At 41.6% G+C, this 13,302-nt stretch overlaps 1 protein-coding gene across 1 annotated transcript in view; it reads left to right on the forward strand.

Annotated features, from left to right (window-relative positions):
• LOC140944265 (serine/threonine-protein kinase mTOR-like) overlaps nucleotides 1–13,302 on the forward strand; it is a 50,047-nt gene that overhangs the window by 22,992 nt on the left and 13,753 nt on the right. Inside the window, exons 29-45 of the mRNA XM_073393399.1 lie at nucleotides 226–306; nucleotides 1,038–1,150; nucleotides 1,898–2,090; nucleotides 2,576–2,638; nucleotides 3,369–3,518; nucleotides 4,114–4,256; nucleotides 5,200–5,359; nucleotides 6,302–6,435; nucleotides 6,587–6,665; nucleotides 7,336–7,475; nucleotides 8,402–8,502; nucleotides 8,844–8,959; nucleotides 9,152–9,229; nucleotides 9,802–9,909; nucleotides 10,617–10,874; nucleotides 11,638–11,759; nucleotides 12,979–13,096. Of these exons, the coding sequence (XP_073249500.1) occupies nucleotides 226–306; nucleotides 1,038–1,150; nucleotides 1,898–2,090; nucleotides 2,576–2,638; nucleotides 3,369–3,518; nucleotides 4,114–4,256; nucleotides 5,200–5,359; nucleotides 6,302–6,435; nucleotides 6,587–6,665; nucleotides 7,336–7,475; nucleotides 8,402–8,502; nucleotides 8,844–8,959; nucleotides 9,152–9,229; nucleotides 9,802–9,909; nucleotides 10,617–10,874; nucleotides 11,638–11,759; nucleotides 12,979–13,096 (2,157 nt within the window). The remainder of the gene's footprint in view (nucleotides 1–225; nucleotides 307–1,037; nucleotides 1,151–1,897; nucleotides 2,091–2,575; nucleotides 2,639–3,368; nucleotides 3,519–4,113; nucleotides 4,257–5,199; nucleotides 5,360–6,301; nucleotides 6,436–6,586; nucleotides 6,666–7,335; nucleotides 7,476–8,401; nucleotides 8,503–8,843; nucleotides 8,960–9,151; nucleotides 9,230–9,801; nucleotides 9,910–10,616; nucleotides 10,875–11,637; nucleotides 11,760–12,978; nucleotides 13,097–13,302) is intronic.

Genomic DNA, 13,302 nt, shown 5'->3' on the forward strand with positions numbered 1-13,302 from the left:
TCCCTTGATAGAATCATTTGACAACTTCCTTTCATAGTTCCAAGTATTAGAATGAAAATCTTTAATTTCTGCTCAGATTTGACAAAAGTAATGTGGAACTTGCCATGATATTACCCCTTTAAACGCAATGCTCCCTGGTTTAACTGATAATGCTTGTAACAGTTTTGCTTGAAAGGATTGATTCAGCAGCTAAAGTGTTTTATATTTGTTGTTGCCCTTTTTTAGATTTACCTTCCTCAGATCATTCCTCAAATTCTCAAAGTGTTTATGCACGACAACAGTGTGCAAAGAAGTGTTACAACAAAGGTAATTATCACAATTTTTATGTTTTCCCCGCTCTGATTAGTCTGCTACACAGCCGTTTTTAGTGTCGTCACGCAATGCTCCTTCCCTTTTTTTTTTGGATAGATTTTGTCCCCAAATGAATTTAATAGAGACAATTCTTAAGGGCCTGTTTACATGGAGGTGGGTGACCCCAGGTAGGTGAGGTAAGCCACTTAGGTAGGGTAACCTGCCTGTCCATATAATCTCCCATTTTAATTTGATGGCGTTTACATGACAGCTGGGGTGCCCATATGAGACATTATATGGACAGGCGGGTTACACCACCTAAGCGGGTTACCTCTCCTACCTAGGGTCCCCCAACCTCCATGTAAACAGGCTCTGAGCAGCATAGCGTAACAGTCGTTTAATGACTCTGTCAAAGCTATGGTATTGAATATCTTATGGGGCAACTCACTTCTGCGTCTTTTCTTTTTGTTTCATTTTCATTTTGGTTGTTTGTAGTTGTTTACAGATAAATTCATTTCCAATTTGCAAAGGGTGCGTTCGATTGATCGTATACCAGTATAATAGTACTCAAAAGTTTTGTTTGAGATCTCGTCACCTGGTACAAATTCACGTTTGCGGTTTGCCGTAAACGTCCCTCTTAATCTCTCTACTGTTTTAAGTTCTTTGCACCGTTTAATACTTCTGACATGTTGAAAGGTTGATTAAATTGCGTCTTTATAAATTTCCTCTCCTTTGTTATTTTTCAGCTGCTGAATGCGCTACAGATGTTCGGCTCGAGTCTTGATGATTACCTTCATCTGCTGGTACCGCCTGTTGTAAAACTATTTGACTCTCCTGACATCCCAATCACTGTGAGAAGGTCAGACTAAGAGGTTATGATGTCCTCTGTTCACCTTCATATGCATTCCTTTCTGGCTATTACAATGTTGCACAAGAAACTGGGTCAAAACTTCTCCCCAAAACAATACCATGGTGCAGTTCGACGCAACCCGACCCAGTCCCTCGCAGAACCTTAAAATGGCCATTTGAATATTAGGACAGAATACGTGTCCCATTTAGCCTCTCCGAGGACGTATTTTGCTTTTTTACCCAACGAATTTTATGAGCGCCCAAGTGAAGCGAGCTTGCCTTAGCGGCCAATAAATCTCCCTGTGGTTATTATTTGCATTTGCGCTCGACGATGTCTTTAAAAAAAAAAATTAAAAAAAATGCTAAAACAACAACACAAAAAAGAGGGTCGTCGGTCATTGCTTACCGCGAAAACGTATGCGTATTTAAGCGAAGTTTGCTGTTCGCTGACTAAGGAAAGAAAACGAGTTCAGAGTCTGTAAGCCATTTTTTCGGTTTTTGTTTGGAAACTGATGAAACACATGCCTTTTACGAGAGGCCTTCGAATGAAAGACAGAAACTCGCAAGTGAGCTTCTTTCTCTAGTAGGAAAAAAACCTTACTAGTAAACCTTTGCTGTCGGACGAAAAATAAACCTTCGAGCCCTGGGCTGTTCAAACTTGAATCTCTAATCTAGCTAGTGTTCTGTTAAAGTTTTAACTAGTTAAAGAGGTGTAGCTTAGTTATTTAACTTTAGATGCTATTAATGTTCCTTTTAGATGTGCCCTGGAGACGTTGGATCGCCTCAGTGAGTCTCTTGATCTGACTGACTTTGCCTCACGAATAATTCATCCTATAATCAGGACCCTGGACTCTTGCCCTGAGCTTCGCTCTACAGCAATGGATACCCTGTGCTCTTTAGTGTTTCAGTTGGGAAAACAGTATTCGCCTTTCATCCCTACAGTTAACAAGGTACGATAAAAGTAAAAGCACGAGTAAGGGTAGTATGCTTCCACACAAATTGTCCGTGTTTTTTCCCCCTTGTTCCTGTTTTCAGAACAAGAATGTCATTCTTACCTTCCTTATTTGACATTCATTTTGGTAAGGAGAAAAAATAAACAAACAAATGTTGGTTGGTTTTTAAGACATGGCGGAAAAACATGGACAGAAAATCATCTTGTAGCCCACCCAGACTTTTGGCGGGAAACAGCTGTATTGTCGAATACATGTGACCTCTAAGTAGCCAATGAGAGTGCGCACTTTCGGGGAAGATATCCCTTCTATATGGCAGTTAAAAATTGCATGCGAACGGAGACGTATTTCCTGTGCGTGCTAACTTCCGGAACCATCAAACCAAAGAAAGAGAAATAAGCTTTTTGACATAGTGGTGGTTTCGTATGTCTTGTGACTTCAAATCTAATAGTTATGCTTTACTTATCTTTTCATTGTGTTTGTAGGTGACAGTTAAACATCGTATTCAACACCAGCGTTACGACATTTTAATTTGCAAGATTGTCAAGGTTTGTACAGAGTTTGTACCTTTGTCTCTTTTTCAATTGTAGTGATGCCCTACCCTGGGTTCCAGAGACTTCGGTCCGGTTTCGGCCAGGTCTTTAGAGTGACTAGCGCGAAAAGCGAAGCTTTTTTCTCGCTGCTTCGGCTAAATTTTTCGGGCGGCCGAAGTATCCCGCCGCACCCGAGAAAAATACCTCTGGTACCCAGCAGGTGGTGGTCTTCCTTTAGTCAGTGTGGAAATACGTGTTTATTCACACACGCAAATTTAAGTCATTGTCTTATGGACAGTTGACACCCGGTCTCTCTCCTGCAGAGAGTAAAATGGTAGGAAATAAAGAGACCTCTGCCGGCCCCGCAATGCGTTTCCTATTACGCATGCACTGGCGTTTCCTTAACAGACAGTAACATTTTAGTCAAGTGCGACACAACTTGCAGAACCGGTTTGCGCGATAATAACAGTGGGCTCAGAAATACCCAGCTTAAGTCTTAACGGGGCATGCGCATTACATATTAGACGAAACTGGTTATGAAAACCAGTCAGTTTCGACCTCAAATATGGTCAGCGACTAAATAAAAGAACGCGTCGGAGGCCGGCAGAGTTCTGTCTCCTTCCTTCCATTTTTCTGTTGCCGTGGGAGACCTCTTCTAGCAGAGAAATACAGAGCCTTAAAGCAACTCGAAATTGAGGTATTGCCGAACTGTAGGATTAACGTGGCCTTTCTTGCCTCCATCTAGAGCCCATTTTTGTTAGATTGGGAGAATGAGGTGTTAGCTCGACGCCAAAAAGCTGGTCGAGGCAACTTGGCAGATGACTCCGCCACGAATGCTGCGATAGAAGCTGCGAGCATAAAGAAACTGACTTTTAAAGCAGACAGCCTTCAACGAGTAAGAAATAGAATCACTCATCTCGGCCTTTTGTGCCTTCGTCAATACCTGTCCCCACATCTCAGCCTCCGTCCTTAAACCTCTTTGAATTTTTCCTGTGGTGTGATATTTTTCTGAAACCAAAAGTATATCTAGCCTAAGAAATCAGCCGACATTTTGCGACGCTACCACTAGTTTCGCCGCGAAATGACGAACGCAGAAATTCCATACCGATGACGTGTCACTACCCAGATCTGGGTGATCTTCTGATAGGTTGAAAATCCACTTCATCCAATCAGAAGCACTACCCAGACCTGTGTAGCGACGCGTCATCAGTATGGAATTTCTGCAGCCGCTTTTCAGACGTCATTTTTTTGTTGAAACCTGTTGTGACGTTGCGAAATGTTGGCTTTTCCCTCACGTCAGCTTAAGCTTATTTGAGGAAATTTTCTAAGTGGGAGCGAAGTCACCATTATGGGAGATTCGCAAAATATAACAATGCGATTTAAGTATGAGCGGCCTTCTTGGAATACTTCATTTTGATAACGAAAAGCCACTTCTTTTTTGGAGGAAAAAAAGTTCCAAACTGATGGTAATTTTTTTTCCGTTGTCATAGGCGTGGGGTGCTGCCAGGTGTGTGTCCAAAGAGGACTGGATGGAATGGCTTCGAAGACTGAGCGTTGAGCTGCTAAAAGAGTCACCATCTCCTGCCCTGAGATCTTGCTGGGCCACAGCACAGTCGTACCCACCCCTGGCAAGGTTGTACAATAGCAAGAAATGAAATACCGTAAAATTCCGAAAATAAGCCCCTCCATGTATAAGCCCCTCCAAATATAAGCCCCCAAAGCCGGTAACGCAAAAAACCTTCCGTTAAATAGCCCCTCCAAATATAAGCCCCCCGGGGGCTTGTACTTGGAAAATTGCCCTCAAATACAAAGTAAAACAAAGCAAAAACAGTAAATCCACTTCCAAGTATAAGGCTAGCCCAATCGATTTTGAAACGCAAATTTCCCTTCGTAGATAAGCCCCTCCGAATATAAGCCCCTCCAAAAATAAGCCCCTCAAAAAGGGCCTTTGAAAAATATAAGCCCCGGGGCATAGTTTCGGAATTTTACGGTATGTCACTGTATAATTACAGTTACGCTTTGGTTTCCGTTACGGTATACTGTTACCCCTTTTCACGACCAGGAGGAGTCTTGTAAGGTTGTTGTATAGCTTTTGAGTCTGTGGATGAGATCTTATGGTGTGTCCATTCAAATGAAACCTCTTTAGCGGTGCTTTTATTCGGTACTATTTGCTGCAAAATAAAATTTGGAAAATTCGTTAAGTTTTGACTTTAAGAACTTTTGGTAGCGAAAGACGTGATAGTGCTTGAGTACTTATTGCAGTTGGAGACCTTGTAAGCGGACAATCTCCATCAGCTTACAGAACAATACTTGCGTTTATTACAGAAAATGTGTACTTTGAGGCGGATGGTCTTTACTTGTATAAAGGATAACAAAAGACCAATTTTTAATATATTTAAATTCGAACTTGGCGGGGCGACGTAAAGGGACAAGACAAAAGTAATCGTCTTGAGTAATACACTTTTTTTTTGTTTTATTCCTCCAAGTATCGGAGCCAGTATAAATTTTAATCGAACTTATTCTACTGGATTTTAATTAAATGTTCTAATGCCTTCCTCTTATCTTGCATCCTTTAGAGACCTGTTCAATGTTGCCTTTGTTTCATGTTGGTCAGAACTTCACGAAGAACTTCAAAATGAGTTGGTGAAGCATTTGGAAATGGCTTTGGAGTCTCAGATCCCAGAAATCACTCAAACGCTTCTCAATCTTGCAGAGTTCATGGAACATACAGAAAAGGTACTCCATTATCTTTTGTGGCCACTAGGATGGGCGTTTAAGGCCCCTTTACACGGAACCGTGCAAATTCTATTGAAGATTGCAGTACTGCTTGCCGTACAAAAAGTTGCTCGGTTCCGCGAGTACTGTGTGAACGAATGAATTAACGAAAGGTGAAACCGGGCAAATTTTTGTCCGTTCAAAAATTTGTCCGGACCCTTGTAAATTGGGTTTTAGTTCAACTAAATTTGACATATTGAAATGCAATTGCTAGCCTTTGCAGCTGGCGGCTTTAGGTGCGCCTGCGCCTAACTCCAAGATTCCGTTTTTTGGCGACAGTGCCGCGTGGGGTATTAGTAAAGCTACTTTTTATAACACGCGGCTTCGCCGCTCGATTTGCCCATCGGCTACCCCACCTAGAACGCGCGTACCCTGATCCTACCAGCTTCGTTGGCTTCTCAGTAACCTTTCCAAAGTGATCCATGTCTTGTGCTTTTTTGTACAGCAAAAATCAAGAAAAGTAAACTTACTGATATAAAAGGGGAGTATAGACCGCGAAGTGTTGAACACTTGCCTCCCGCCAATGTGCGCGGAATTCAAGTCTCGGCGTCGACGCCATGTGTACGTTGAGCTTCTTCCTTTTCTTCTCTACCCCGCGAGTTTGTCTCCGGGTACTCCGCTCCCCCTCTCTCCTTTGAACACAACATTCCAATTACCATTTCGATCTTGAAAGTGTCTCCAGTTTGTAGGGGACATTAATTTATGTTTTCCCTTTTTCCTTTTTCTTCTCTAACGTGAACAAGGTTTTAGCATAACTCTCTTGTCCCCAGTATATGTAGAACCTACTTATCTATGTAATTCAATGGTTGTCTTTGCTGGTGTTCTATGCGATGTATAGTGCACCAGATACAAATTCGTATTCCCATTCCTTTTTTGACGCACTCAATCTGTATTTTATTTAAGGGAGCACTGCCCCTGAACAATGACCTTTTGGGTGAACAGGCCTCCAAATGCCGAGCGTACGCAAAAGCACTGCATTACAAAGAGGAAGAGTTCCACAGGGGACCGACTACTGAGACACTTGAAGCGCTTATCAGGTAACCGTATCGGGTATATTGTTTGTTTCGTTTGTTTTGTTTTTTGTTGTTTTTATTTTGTTGTGTTTTGTTTTTGAACCAATAACTGCACAGTTGTTACATTCGTAGAAACTCTTTTCTTGGGCTTATTGTTTCTCATCATTTCTTCAAGCATTAACAACAAGCTGCAGCAGCCCATGGCAGCTCATGGAGTCTTGGTATATGCTATGAAAAATCATGGAGCCGATGTGGTGAGAAATTTGTTTATCTTTTGATGATCATACTACCTGTATGTTGTATAACGAAAGGAACATTTACACCAAGAAATCAAAACTTGAGATCTTAAGTTTTTTGTCTCACACACCACTGGTAGCCATGCCAAGCCGATCGCCGCAGCCTGACCTAAATTATTCCAGGCAGATTATTCCAAGTTCTTAAAAAAAATGTACACATAACATACCCCTAAAAAAGGTGGGAGACTAACAAAATTATAAAGTTGCACATTAAATTTAAACAGCCTACAAAACTGAAATCTTAGGGTGGGTGGGTGGGTGGGTGGAAGGTCAGTAATGGCGGACGCAACAATAGCAACTGCTCGCCTTTTGGTCACATGACCTATACCCAGGCCCCCAGTGGTGTGGGAGGAAAACATTTTCCACTTATTTCGTTACACTCAGCCAGTGGAAAATTATCCTTCTTTAGTAAACACATGCACGTCGATTGGGTTTGAGTCCATTGTTTTGATTCCATGAATACAATCGTGGCGTTCCCTTTCTCGTGAATTTATTTCAGTAAAACTGCTTATATGCGGAAAACTGTCTATTTCAATCTTTTTCGTCGCGATGGCGAACGCCGCGAACGGCGACCTACCAACGTACAACAGTGCAACGGCCTGACTGGCTATTTTTCTCGCAATTTTAGAAAATCAAGGAACGCTGGTATGAGAAACTGCACGACTGGGAACAGGCTCTGGAAGCTTACAACAAGAAACTTCTGCAAAAACCGGAAGACCTTAACCTCTCTCTGGGACGAATGAGATGCCTTGAGGCTCTAGGAGAATGGTAAGTGGACAATACAAAAATAGACGTTACTGTATACGCGGATTCTCCGTGACATTTTTGCTCATTCGCATACGAGTTAACCCGTAGAAGATGTAGCTTTAAATACCAGTTGGGTTCAAAAATTAAAAGAGCTGGTCAATTTATGCAGTTTGTGCAAGTTTCAGCTCTTTTTAGTTTGCAGTCAGTAACAAAGAAAATAGCAGCAAAATTACTGGGTAGCAAAACGTTAATGAGCTCATACATTCTTTGTAAATTTTGGTGTTTTTCAAGGAGAATTTCTCCGAAACTATTTGGTATATTGGACTCTAATTTTCAGAGATAGCTGAAATTGTTATGCTCTTCCAGTAATCAGAAATTTCATTTTATTAGCTTCATCAAATAATGATAAGCCTATGCTAATGGGGCAAAAATGTAAACAGGGATTCGCAGGATTTTGTGACAATTTTTACTGAAGATGTGTTTACAGAGTATACTAACGAAAGGAAGCAAATTCATTGAGCTAGTGTGAACGCATCGTCAGTTGTTTAAAAAAAAAAAAGGTTAAGTAGGATCTAAAGTGCCGTTATCCTTAGTGCCATTTGTCGCAAGTCGAATTTCAGAAACGTTTCTCTCGGCCCAAAACAAATTCAATACTTTTAAATGACTCTTTTGAAGGCTTGACCCTTGTAATTCAAGGGTTGGTGCATAATAGTAGGAGTATTGTATGGAGGTTGTATCTAGAGTTTGAATGTGTGAACGAAATCCTTCGGTGTGAACAATTTGGCAGTATTGTTTCATGGTACTTTAATTTCCTTAACCTCCCGCATTTTATGAAGCCGAAATTGAGAGTTTTTGTTGAATTGTGACTTTAGTAACTTCTGAGATTGAAAGGGTCAATCTTAAAGGGGAAGTCTCAATTGTTAAAAAGTATTTTTTTTTTTTTACAGGGGTGAACTTCACCAAGTTGCTGTTGACAAGTGGCCGGTAGTGAGTGATGATAATAGACAGAGAATGGCCAGAATGGCTGCGGCCGCTGCTTGGGGATTGGGTAAAATTTTCTTATAAGAACTTTACTTAACTGTAACCTGATTTCCAGGAGATAAAGACGTGAATAATGACACATGAAAGGCCAGTTGTTCAATAAAGGATGACTTGAAGATGCCATATCGCGTGAAAAAATGGGCCAATAATCGAAATGGCCGCCAGCTTAGATCCAACCTCTTGGACGTCTGTGATGTCAGATGAAACAAGCGAAGAAGGCTGGGGTTACTGTAACCCACCGAACCCATGATGTGACTAATGTGTCCATAGCACCAGGAAAACGTCCTGTGCTCCTTCTGTGTTGTGAGTTATTGGATGAATTCATGTTCCACTCCTTTTCCATTACAGGTAACTGGGACAGTATGGAGGAGTACACTTGTATGATCCCACGTGAAACACAAGAAGGCGCTTTCTACCGAGCCGCCCTTGCTTTGCATCAAAACCACTTCCAACAGGCGCAAGCGGTGAGTGTTAGTTGAGATGGTATTGCGTTGAAAAATTGACCAAAGGCAAGCACTCTACAGGCGGAGCACCTTTCTTAAGATACCGACGTAGGCATATTTGAAGTCCCGTACTTTAGCAGAGTAAATCAGAACGTTCTTCTGTTATAATGCATAAACCATCCACAAATAGATGCTTAATTATTGTTTTTGTAGTGTATCGATGCTGCACGTGATGTGTTGGATACAGAATTAACAGCAAGAGCTGGAGAGAGTTACAATCGAGCATACGGGGTATGAAAAATTCAAGTAGAATCCTTACACGTTTCTTGGAATCTGCCCACCTACTCCTTCCCTAAGTCAACCTTTTTGCCCTAAGTGAGAAGTGAGTGTTAATATTTACTTAGGGGAGGGGTAGCCGGGCAGTTTCCCAGTAACGTGTAATGATCCACAACGGGTCCTTTTTTGGTTATGACTTGCAAGGCTCCAAAAATCTTGAATTCCAGATTGTCGTTTAGGTAAGCAGCTCTCACAATTTGCTTGCCAGGGACCATTGCTTGCTTACTTGGTCAGCAAGATGTCTGCTTATTTTGGACAATCGGACGGGACATTTTTCGAGGCCTGCCTTGCTTTCTGTTTCGTTAGTTGCCTTTTTAAAGTTTTTGGATGGTAAGGAGGGGTACATTGGAAGATACACACTTGTTCCCATACCACTGAATGACATCTCGATAGAACGAAAAATGCTTATATTCATAACCTTTGGTTATTTGTTTATTAAAATGTAACATAATGATATTTAATGAATGATATTTTGTTTAGGAGTAGTTTGCATGTATCTTACGAAAATGTTTGTGTTCTTATTTCAGGCTATGGTCAGCGTACAGATGTTATCAGAACTCGAGGAGATCATTCAGTTTAAGCTTGTGCCAGAGCGAAGGGAAGCCATCAAGAGAACATGGTGGAACAGACTTCAGGTAAGAAGGAGATTCTTTTTATTTCCAAAGTAGCTTTACTTTATATATTCCTTTTTGAGATAAGTGTGGACGACTGACCTGACCTTGAGAATACCGTTGCGTTTTCGAATTTATCCGCCGTAGTGCAAATAATGCCTTTAGTGTGTTTGTTGCCGCCTGTCGTTTCTAGTTTTTAAGAAAACTCTCCAATCCTGAAGTTAAAAAATTTGAAAACAAATGCTACCAAGTCAATATACTGCTAAAGAGGTTTTCTAGGATTCTATAAAGCTATATGGTATGTATGCAACAATGACCCTAGCAGTGAAAATGAGTAATGGGTTACACAGCGTTCTATGTCAGGATATATTCTTGAATGCCCTCCTTTCTTCCGAAGTGCACCCGCTCCTAGCCAACTTCCTAGCAGCGCCGGTATACTTGTTCCGGGCCCTGAACGGACTCAGCGAACTATTGGAAAGCGTTTCCAACTTTCTTTCAACCTAATTGGCAAATTGATAGGACAGGACAAAGATTTCGGCGCTGTCTTGCAGACGGACTTAACCAGAAATTTGGGTTCCGTTTGTGGGGCAGGTCAACTCCCTCCCTGCTTTCGAACTTTGCACGTGGTAGCTAACGTTACACCGAAGATGTCATTACTGTATTAATGTTTACACATTTCTGTTCTAACTTAACAATGAAAATGCAATATGTCCTTGTTTAACTTTGCACAGGGTTGTCAGCGTGTTGTAGAGGATTGGCAAAAGATCCTGCAAGTCCGCTCCCTGGTGCTCTCTCCACAGGAAGACATGAAGTCATGGCTCAAGTACGCCAGTCTTTGCCGCAAGAGTGGTCGACTCGCGCTTAGTCACAAGACACTAGTCACCCTGTTGGGAACCGATCCATCAAAACAGGCTGACCAACCTTTACCAACTACATATCCACAAGTAACGTTTGCCTACATGAAGCACATGTGGAATGAAAACAAGAAGGTATGGGAAGATCCCCTTACTGTGGCAACCTGTGAGTCTTGAGCCTTAAAAGGAATCGTTACAACAGCGTTTAATCGTTTTATTTTCCTTTCAATAAGAGTAGGTTGTGTGTGTGCGCGCTATTTAAAGATCCGCGCGCTTTATTTACTTATTTAATTGACGTGTTCATGTAGTTCGTTATTTAGCGCATTTGATTTTATTTGGGTTGTTTACCTATTCATGCACCTTGTCAGTAACTCATAATAGAGACCTTAAGATACAAGGACGAGAACGACTACGAGTACGAGATTTGATTTAAAGTTGTTTCGCATATTGTCAAAAAATAGACACCCCGGAATTCTTCATTGTACTTTTTTTCACCAGAAAAGTTAGCACTGTTTTCGTTACTGAAGGAGGTTAAGACCTCTCCCGATTGCAAAATGATAAAACCTCTATGATTTGATAACTCGTTTCCGCCACTACGATATTCTCGCTATAACTCGTAGTAGAATGACGACGGCTACCACGTTTTCCCGCCAAAACGACGCTGCCTCACGCGCGAGCACTACTTAGTATTGAGAAAATCTCGTACTCGTCGTAGAATCTAAAGCTCGCTATTTCGGGTGGTTCGTCCTAAAATGTTCTGCAATTAGTATAGGATTTAATGGAGCCAAAACAAACTGTGGAATTGCACACATTTTAGGCATCTTATTGATGGACAGCTACGACTTTTAGATATTTCGAGCAACAACAATTTGCCGTCTCCCTTCCGTTGTGTTTTTAGGAAGAAGCATTCCAGCATCTTCAACATTTTGTACAAAACACACTTCATCAGCAAGCTTTACAGTCGCTTTCTCCAACCGATGACGGGCAAAAGAGAGAAGAACTACTCAAGCTAGTTGCTAGGTACGGTTGAAAAGGAAATCTGTCATAGGGCAATAAACACTTAATGTTGCAATAAACACTTAAATTTTGTTTCCCGAGAACCTCAATGTCCCCGTGTCGAGATGTTATATAGCTGGAAATACGCGATTAAACCCCGCTGTAACGGCGGTCGTCGGTCAACATTCGCGGGTAACAGTGCACTGAGGTCATAGATTTGGCAATATTTCCCGCTCATAGATTTTTGTGGGTAACCGTGTCATTATTAGATGCAATGTGACCTCGAAGTAACCGAATGAGACCGCGAAAAATTTTTCCAGCTATGTAGCAACGTTAAATGTTTAAAAGTAAGTGTGGAGAATGATAGAAACTTGATGGACTCGTTCTTGGGTTTAGTCTTATACTTCGTTTGAAAGCTATTTTAATTTGTTTTGGGGTATGGTAATTTATGGTTACAATGAGTTGGAAACAAAGGAAGTGAACATTTAAACCAGGGATAACGTTGAACTCTAGACATAATTACTGCATCCTATTTTAATTAGTGTGACCGACTGAATGGCTTACTGACTGAATAACTGACTGACTAACTAACGGACTGAATAACAGACTGACTAACGGACTGAATAACTGACCGACTGACGGGCTGACTGACATACAGACTGACTGACTGGCTAACTTAATAACTGACTCACTAACTGACTGACTAGCTAGCTGAGTGAGTAACTGACTGATTAACTGACTGACTGACTGATTGACGAATTGACTGCCTCACTGACTCACTGACTGGCTGACTAACTGACTGACTGGCTGACTTATTGGCTTACTAACTGACTCACCTGTTAACTAACTGACTGACTCACTGAGAACTGGCTAACTGACTCACTGACTCACTGAATAACTGACTGACTAACTGACTGACTCATTGATTAGCTGACTAATCAACTAATTAGATGACTAACTGATTGGCTAACTGACCGACTAACTGGCTAGAGCACTGCAGCGCTAACGCAGAGGCCATGGGTTCGAATCCCGTTGAAGTGCCCACTAACGTACGTACCAACTGATCACTATTTTGGTTGTTTAAAGTGATTACCTCTTACAGAGCAAGTGCCATAGAGACCTTACTTGCTTATTTTAGTTTACCTCTCTGCTTGCATTTTTGTGATTCTCGATTACAGGAGAGATTAATTTGTTCAGGTCATTGTCTATGTATTTATTTATCACTATTACTTTGAATTAATAGTTGTTACCTCAAGCTGGGTGATTGGAAAACCGATCTCCAAGGTTACAGTGAGGCGTCTATACCGCAGATCATCCAGTATTATGCAGCAGCCACTGAAAATGACAGAAATTGTTATAAGGTATATACAATTCAATTATCCCCCCGTGGGTAGTGGGGGGTATCCTCTACCAACTGGAGAAGTAAGGCGACTCCTTTCCTTCCGCTAGCCGATGGGTCACCTGTGGGCAGGGTTTAGTACCCGGTCAGTCCCCCGATCAGAGTTTCATGAAGTCATGGGAGCGGGTGATGGGTGTTGTTGAGGAGTCACCAACTGGCACCAGCCAT

The sequence above is a fragment of the Porites lutea genome, chromosome 1 (genome assembly GCF_958299795.1).
Source record: "Porites lutea chromosome 1, jaPorLute2.1, whole genome shotgun sequence".
NCBI lineage: Eukaryota > Metazoa > Cnidaria > Anthozoa > Scleractinia > Poritidae > Porites > Porites lutea.